The sequence below is a fragment of the Scardinius erythrophthalmus genome, assembly GCF_964197995.2.
Source record: "Scardinius erythrophthalmus genome assembly, chromosome: 3".
In the NCBI taxonomy this organism is placed as follows: Eukaryota; Metazoa; Chordata; class Actinopteri; order Cypriniformes; family Leuciscidae; genus Scardinius; species Scardinius erythrophthalmus.
This window is the reverse complement of record NC_138223.1, coordinates 24,909,734-24,918,969: the sequence shown is the minus strand read 5'-3', so window position 1 is coordinate 24,918,969 and position 9,236 is coordinate 24,909,734. Positions and strand designations below refer to the sequence as shown.

The 9,236-nt window shown below is 37.6% G+C and overlaps 1 protein-coding gene across 1 annotated transcript in view; it reads right to left on the bottom strand.

Annotated features, from left to right (window-relative positions):
* Positions 1–9,236, bottom strand: part of vps8 (VPS8 subunit of CORVET complex) — a 152,297-nt gene that overhangs the window by 91,752 nt on the left and 51,309 nt on the right. Inside the window, exons 21-25 of the mRNA XM_081360455.1 lie at positions 4,020–4,242; positions 3,837–3,926; positions 1,794–1,845; positions 748–790; positions 596–668 (exon numbers count right to left, since the gene is read on the bottom strand). Of these exons, the coding sequence (XP_081216581.1) occupies positions 596–668; positions 748–790; positions 1,794–1,845; positions 3,837–3,926; positions 4,020–4,242 (481 nt within the window). The remainder of the gene's footprint in view (positions 1–595; positions 669–747; positions 791–1,793; positions 1,846–3,836; positions 3,927–4,019; positions 4,243–9,236) is intronic.

Below are 9,236 nucleotides of genomic sequence, written 5' to 3'. Positions count from 1 at the left end.
AGATCATTTCTACACATCATCGAGGTAAACAACCCAGTCTGTCACGCTTTTCACTCAAACCTACAGAGTTTGACAGCACTCTATGTGTCTGTATGAGAGAGAGAGAGAGAGAGAGAGAGAGAGAGAGAGAGAGAGAGAGAGAGAGAGAGAGAGAGAGAGAGAGAGAGAGAGAGAGAGAGAGAGAGAGAGAGAGAGAGAGAGAGAGAGAGAGAGAGAGAGAGAGAGAGAGAGAGAGACTAGCTTTAGGTTGAGATCCATGTCTGTATTTAAGGTCCTTTGGAGGCCGTCCATCCCAGAACGAATCGCTTGAGCACTTTGGATGGGCAACAAAGAGGAAAAAGCCCTGCTGAGAGCAAACTGCTGAGAATACTGAACACGCACGCGCTTGTGTTTTCTATGAGATCTGTGCTGTATATAACTGAGGCAGAAAAAGAGGTGTGACTCATACAAACCCCATACAAACAGAACAGACACGAGTGTTGTGTTGTTCAACTGTATGAAACATGAGTGTGTGACTGCAGAAATGAGCAGTACACTAGCTAACCAAACAATACACTTTCGCTCAATGCTATCTGGGTTTAATCAAACTACTTACCTGGTTTTTCACCTGAGGCACCAGATCTTCAGGAATGTCACCTAACGGATAGGCACGTCCTGCCAAACAACAGCTGGCAGAGGAGAAAGAACAGATGTGTTATGGCCTGCAACTGTGCATTATTGCAGTACTTGCGTACAAAGTCACCTCACCTGATGTACACCAGCAGTTTATTTCCCATCACAACATGTTCATCTGTGACAGGAAACAAATGGAAAATGTGATTATGTACACTGCAGTTTAGCATTAGCTGACCAGATTTCAGAAATATATATATATTACTTTGTTATTACACTGTTATTACACTTTTAATCATCTATTAACATTAGTGTTCTTGGCAGATTTTGTACATTTTGACCATAGTACGTGTCACTTTTACAGCATTTATTAATCTTGGTTAATGTTACATAAATATTTATATAAAATTAATGTATAAATAAAAATAAAAATACAAATACAAATGTTTTTGCTTAAATTAACTAATTCAATTATTGTGCAAGTAAGTAAATAAATAAACAAACAAACAAACAAACAGCATTCACATCGTCTTGCCTTATTTCAATTCACTATGGTAAGATTTAAATTTTGAGCTGTCGGGTCAGATTTCACAGGGAATTTATGTCGTCTGCTTTTGCATATTTATGCAAGATGGTTGGCACATGTTGCCAACATTTGCTGTTCTTAAATGCATGTTAATGCAACCCAAACTCAGAGATGGAGTTTGTGTGGAGCAGCATTTACTGTGAACTGAGACGCTGTACACACTGTGCAAAATCATATCGTGCAAGAACACATTGCCAAGCTTCACTCTGGAACACACAGTGCTTATATTTATTTAATTAAATCTCAGCCTTTGTGATTTGATAATCACAAGCCATATGGCGGTTTTGGTTTTATTTTTACTAATAGTTCAGCACTTCAACGATCATTACTATATTTATAAATTAACATTAACCTAAACTAACAAATGCTTTAAAAAATTGTTAATTGTTAGTTAATGATACCTAATCCAACTACTCTACCAAATCAAACAAAATCACTTTTTCAATGCACAGTAAAAAAAAAAAAACGGACATTTTCTGGGATAGCTCCAGCCATAAAAAATGGGGACATCTTGTCACCCTAGTTTAGCAGGTGTCTTGATGTATGTGGGATGTGTTTTGTATGTTTGCAGGAGTAGTTCAGTTCTCTGTTCTACCTGTGAGAGGCTTTCCTTCTTGCAGATGAGGACCAATTGCCTGAAAGAGTTTCTGGAAAGCAGGAAAAAGAAAAGAAAAATAATTTATTTTATTTTATTTTATTATTAAGTTTTTCCAAATATTAACAAAATATATAAAAATATTAACAAATATTAACAATTAACAAAAACTTTTTTTTGCAAATATTAACAAAAACCAGTTAAGTGTAAAAAACATAAAACGTACAGTATACAAAGACTATTTGAGATCACTGAAATTATAAACAGAGCTTGTGATTGCAAATATAAAACATTAATATAATATAATATAATATAATATAATATAATATAATATAATATAATATAATATAATATAATATAATATAATATAATATAAACACCTGATGCCAGAACCACCCCACTCCCTCTGACGGGCCAGCTCATCTACACCCCACTATCCCTATGGTATATGTACCTTCCAATGTCTAAGTGCATTAAAAGAGGTGCAGAGCAGGGGGGAGAACTTATTCAGGTCTCCCCTCAGGCACCGCCCTCACTCTACCTACAGTATGGATTGATTGTGTGCCCCCTCTAATATGAGATGCATTAAAAAGAGGTGGGGCGCGCCCGTGCAGGGCCTCTTCAGGCCCTCCACAGAGCACCCCACCCGGCCCTATTCCTAGTTGATTTTTACTTATGTTGTGGCATTACTGTCGAGTCCAGATCTTAAAAGCCAGTTGGCAAAGCCTGCGTGAATCCACAATGAAATGAACTGAGCTATTCATATTGTTCAAAATAAATAACCACATTCCAAGCATTAGGATCCTTTGGAAGGTAATGTTATTTTTAGTAGGCCTACTAAAATGATCCTGTATCACTCTCTCCTCCTCATCTCACTAACACGCCAGTGGCGTGGCCAAAGTTGCAATGATGAAGTGGTCGTTGATTTTCTTCTGCAGAGGCGGTCTTTAACCTATCTAATACATAGGCACATTCCACAACGAGTCTTTCGCTGGGTTTGGTTACAATAAAAGCTGTTTTTGGACTAATAAGGAAGTTTTCAGCTCTGAAACTTACAGAATATTCTTATAGTATGATGATATTAATAGATTTCTCAGTTTATGACCTCTTTAAAACAATGTTTTTTTTGTTTTTTTTTTCACAACATAATGCAGCCTGCTGAGAAAGTGTTTCTCATATCGTGTTGAATATAAAAATGTATACAACACTGTAGTCTATTCTCCAAGACATGGTCACATAATCCAGCATAACACACACAAGTGTTTGGTCAGTGTGTATGTGTGTGACATTTTGGCCATGAAACAAATGAATCCCTTTCTCGGTCGCCTTTCATCTAGGGTTCAGAAGATTCCTCTGACAACACGCCTTTCATCTTCTTTTCTAGCCTAATGGTTAGAAACACACACAAAAAAACCCACACTCTATGGGCAAAAACTCACATGTACACATCAGAAATGTGCACACACACCCTTGAGGTGTCCCCAAGGCCTTATGAGGTTTCTGCTTTGTGTGGCAATTAGACCATCAGAGTGTGAATAAAAAAGATATATATAAAAAAAAAAAAAAATACCTGGAATGCATGACATTAGACATTTCATGCTAGTTGCCGTAAGTCAGAGCCAGTCTGCAGATTTTGGCCATTGCAGTTGGTAGACAGATTTCACAGAAAATCAGTGTTTGATGCCCTCAGATTCTTATTATTTTTAGCTTCAGACTATGATTCCATCCAGTTGGAGGATATCAAACATGTTTGATATTTTGAGCTGTTTTAGAAGACATCGTAGTGACATACTGTATCAGCCACTTTGCTTAAAAGGTTAGCCATACTAATTTGTCATGCTGATATGAGGTGCTTGTTTCTGAATGAGTGTTGCATTCAGAGTGCCATGATGATGCCCAATTCTACTCAATAACCATTTACAAATTTGGTAAGTGTACAATGCCTAGTGTTTTAAAATCTGTTCAGATTTTAAAAGTTGTGTAGTGTATTCCAGCCTTAAAACACCTTTTAGCACAAAGCACATTGAACACAAACAATCATACCTCCATGGGGCTGATGTAGTCATTCATGCCACTGTTGAAGACGTAGATCATGGCGTCATACAGCTGGTTATCCCAGCACATCTGCACCACCTACAAGCATCCATGTTTTTAGGTGGACTTATGTTGACTAAAGTAATACAGATGATAAAGTGCTGCAGCTATGAAAAATACACACATACACACCTGTTGTATGTCCAGGTTGGTGATGTCCATGTGGACCAGGCATCCCTCCACACTATCCATCATGCCGTTCTCCTGGAAGTAGCTGAGGAGGTCTCTCATGACAGGTGCAGTCAGACAGCCAATCCGCTCGCTCAGAATGTAGGGCTCCAGACTCTCCAGAAACACACCCCTGGCCACTGAGTTTTCCACCAACCGAGGGTAGATTTGGTTAAACAGTAGGTCCCTGAGCAGAAATGAGATCGTTTTTTAAGAATGAGATCATTGGGAATTGAAGTAATGTGCTTAAAAAGCAAGACTTGTTTATAAAACCAAAAAGCAGAAAAAAAGCAGAATACACAAAAGTAGAAAATAAACGCAGAATCTTATAGTACATGTAAAATCATACAATTAATCATCAGAATATATAAATGTGTTGAGTGTCCTGTATGAAGGTGAAGATTGCTTCAGTAGATCAAAAGATTGCTCAATGATTGTTTTGATACCACTCCATCACGAGCATCAACAGGTTTTGAACACTAAACCTCTCTCACCAGTGAGATGATATTCTAAAAATAGCTATTATATTATGTTTACACCCCATTCCCTTTGCAGTTACTGATCATAAAAACTTTATTATGTATGTTAATGTAGCATTTCAAGCCTACTGTATATTCCACATCAAGCATACTTAACATAGTAAAATGTACAATATATTACACTTATATTCTATGGAGAAGTGCTCACTAACACAGATTTAGACAGATTTGTGAACAATATTTGAGAGAAATAGGCCTTTTGTGTACATAGAAAAAGTCTTTGATCTTTGAGTTCAGCTCATGAAAAATGTGGGCAAAAATAAAAGTGTTGTGTTTATAATTTTGTTCAGTGTATATGCTTTAGCGCATGCAGAACAGCAAAAATAGATGCACATTTTTTTTTCAACTGATGAAAGATGAAAACATTGACAGCCAATCAGAATCCTTCCTGCTGCACGAGCACGAGCATTTAAAGCTGCAGTCCACAGTTTTTCCTCTTTGTCGCCATCTCTGTTTGAAATCTGCAATTGCAGTTATTCGTGGAATTATCAACTTTAAGTGCGTTGTGCCTCAGCACTAGCCTAGAAATCTAGACGCACCCTAGCGGCAGCAAAAATTATTTTGCAGCCAGGGTAGTCTAGCAACTCTCCGTTGACTTTCGGAGCTGTAAAAACCTAAATTGAGTCAGGCCAATCACATCGTGTATATACCTTATGTAGCTCCGCCCCTTTTCAGCGCTGTGCTCATTGTCTTTTGACTTCCGGTCTGTATTTTCACAGCGATTCTGCGTGTTTATTAATGAACGGCTCGTTTTAAAATCTTCCCGGTCGACTGACATTTGTTTAGTCATCTGCTTTAAACATTACAATCCTCATGATAACTTTAGTTAACTTTACATTAAGTAAATCCACTTCAAAAGCTAATTACTCCTGGACAGTAATGCCATAGAAATATACAGAGCGACCGCAAAAACTAAAGTTAAAAGACAATATTCTAAAGATGGCGGCGCCCTCGTTTCTCTGGCACATAAGGTGTATAGAGTAGGTGGGGCGGGCTTAACATAATGACGACAGAGTTGCGACGGTTCCCTGCTACTTGAAAACAAAGAAGAGTTGCTGCTGCTGGCGAACAGTCTTTCGAATCGGCTTTGGCCGCGACTCTGGAGGACTTGGAGTTAAGTTTTTATTTGAGAAAAGAGCAAAGAACGGCACTTAAGTCATTCTTAAAAAAGGAAGATATGTTAGTAGTTTTGCCGGTCAGATTCAAAAGCTGAATCTATCAACTAATGCCAGCTCCGCTGTTGGGAAAATGCTCTGGTTGGTTGAAGCGCTATCCTATTGCGTGCAGAGGGAATTTTAAAGACAGCCGTTTATCCCGCCCCGCGTATTAAGCCGTGTCTATGGTGAGTTGCCAGACCTAACATCTTGATGTAGGTCTGGCTTGCCAGGCTACCTCAGCACGGCAAAGCACGGATGAACACAATGTTTTGAGGAGAATGTACGGCTGTCAATCACCGCGCTGGTGGTGTGGATACTGTCATTCGGAATTACAGATTCTACTATTTGGAAGTATGACCAACATAAGAATTTTCACCGGAAAATGTCGTCTGAACAAGTAAGTAACATCCACTTTTGTTCTGACCAACTAAGGGGAAAATAGCATTGCAGTAAATCGCGCCGATTACCTCTAACGATCGCTTATCATATCACATCAAACCGTGCAAATTATACTTTGTTCTCAAATTGTTAAAGTTAACAACATCAGCATTGCGTGACTACATTTAATGCCCTCCCGATATTTGTCCTTGTTTTCGCATGGGCCCGGTTGCAGTCTCTTTTTTTCTCCCAAGTCCGAAGTCTTTCGCGTTTTACAACGGGTGAATCTCCAGTTGTCACTCCACCTCCAACACCCTCACACCAACGCATTCTCATCCTAGGGCGTCATATACTGACGCTTTTGACATTTCGTCTACATCGAACGCACATGGCACCCTTTAGCGTCAATATGACACGCACAGAGCTTTGTTCGGTTATGGGTAGGTTTAGGTCTGGGGTAGGGTTAAGGTTAGACCGCTAGGAGGCGCCTTCTAGCCCATATCTATCTGCGTCTCATATTGACGCTAAAGAGTGCCATGTGCTTTGGATATAGAGGAAATGTCAAAAGCGTCAGTATATGACGCCTTGGGATGAGAACGGGCTGCTCACACGCAATATAGCCTACTAGCCGAGACACCTTCTTTATGTGTACAGATGTGACGTAATGACGCAAAGACATGCTCGAATTTCCCGCGGAAATCCACCAGTACCACTGGAATTAAAAAACATTATTACAAGTTTACCATTTTGAATCGAGCTACGGCAAGCAGATAGTTTTGAACACTGGCTGGTTATGTACTTGCTCAAAAAAAATATTTTGGATAATTTTTAACCCAAAAAAGCTACGGACTGCAGCTTTAAAGTGACAAACAAGCACGCGCTTAGAATAAACAGAAAGATATCGTCCGCTTGTATGAATGCTAATATAGTTATCTTTATAGTTATTGATCTTGCTGTGAACAGGCCTTAAGGGTTTGTTTTAAGCTATTAAGCATTGTCATGTTTAGGACAATTCGGGTCATGCACTTTCCACATTGCTCCACAATTTTTCAGATGCATTTTGTCCAGAGAAATGTGTTATTCACTACTGTAAAGTAAAGTGACTGGCTTATGTTTTTAGAGCACAGCTCATTATTATTTTCGTTATCAATTAGTTGTTATGGCCCTAAATTATATACTTGAATACATTAGAATATTTTGCTATAAACTTTCAGATTTTCAAAGATTTTGGGTTGCAATTAAAGGTTGTATTGTTGTGATTCAGGGTGCACGGATGTATGGGAAATACATGTTGACAGGCAGGTAGGACATCCTATTCGGTCCGAATGCAATGATTGGACAACCATTTTTTGGTCCTGAGACTTCCACAGAAGAGATATGTACTTCTGTTATTGATTGCTATCAGGATGTGAAGAGTTTCAACCAGAATTGTTTATGAAAAAAAAAAACTGTTTATGAAAAACATCCCCTACCCTGCCTTTAAGTACAAAACACAATGGAAGGCACATGACCTAAAGCTATAAATGCAAAGAAATGTGAAAATCATACAAGGTTGTCATCAACCTAATACCAAATATGATCTGTTTATAATGATCATGCAAGGCATAATTTCACTGGCAATAGGCAAATATTATAGGCAACTGGTCTCTCTGGTGCAGAGGTCTGTCACATGCTATAGAAGAACTCCTTGATCAAAGTACAAACACTGAACACAGTGTACAAAGCCTTAAAATGAGCATATAAACTACAGCTACAAACTATATGCATCCTTCAGTATAATTCATTAGTGACAGATTTAAATTCTGAAATTTAAAGTATTCAACTGATTAACTGGAAATGCATTTAAAAACAAACCTACTGTGATAAGGGCTTATCAGTTACTGAGGCGACAGTGTCAGAAGCACCTGAAAAGTGAGCGAGGAACAGAACTCTCTACCAGAAAACAGGAAGTGATCACAGGGGTTAAAGTCTCTGTGGAGACAATATGATAGGTAGTGGGAGTGTAAAACTTGTGTAGCTCATGGATCAGCTAAAGCCTGTAATACACCTATATTGTGAAAATTAAGAGGTCCCCAATTTTATAAAAAATTATAAAAAAATATTTACACATGAAATTATAGTATCAACATAAAGTAAGTATTTTAAACATATATTATATTTTTCTTTAATGGAATCTTCTGATACCAACTGATACAAACACAACAATGCTGTGTGAATACAGTGAACTAACATTATATTTGAAACCCATTTTAAACATTAAATAGTTCTAAACTGCAATTTATCAAACTTATTTGTTGTTAAGTTATTAAAACAATTACAGAATATAAGCAATCTTGATCATGATCAATCAAACTTATCACATTATAATAAAGGTCACATTTAGCTTTGCCTTAATTTACTTTGCTTACTAAATAACTTTCAGAACTCAAATCTTATTCCCTAGTAAGCAGCGAAATTTATTTGATCCACAACTTTGCAAAGTCACGCAGATCATTAAAGAACACAACAAATGAGAGTCCATGTATTGTTTACACGTTTATATGCGGCCTTATAATATTTTAATGATCCGATTTATAGCTCAAAACTGTGAACACCTCATTCAGAAGAAAAATCCAACTGAGATTCTGTCACACTGGGGTTAAAGCTGCCGTTGGCAAGATTTTTTTGATCATATTCACTGAAACCGACACTAACCGAACAACATAAATCAGCTTGTTTTAAATAGATAGATAGATAGATAGATAGATAGATAGATAGATAGATAGATAGATAGATAGATAGATAGATAGATAGATAGATAGATAGATAGATAGATAGATAGATAGATAGATAGATAGATAGATAGATAGATAGATAGATAGATAGATAGATAGATAGATAGATAGATAGATAGATAGATAGATAGATAGATAGATAGATAGAGATTTATTTATCCTTTCGGAAAATTGTTCTGCACCATACAGTACGCCTGATACATTTATACATAAGACAATAAGACAGTTTGACAAGACAGAATACAAAACAAAATATACAACAAAATTTCCCTCACCCCAACCACCCCCACCCTACCACACCCCCACACATACACAGCAACAGGACAAAAGACT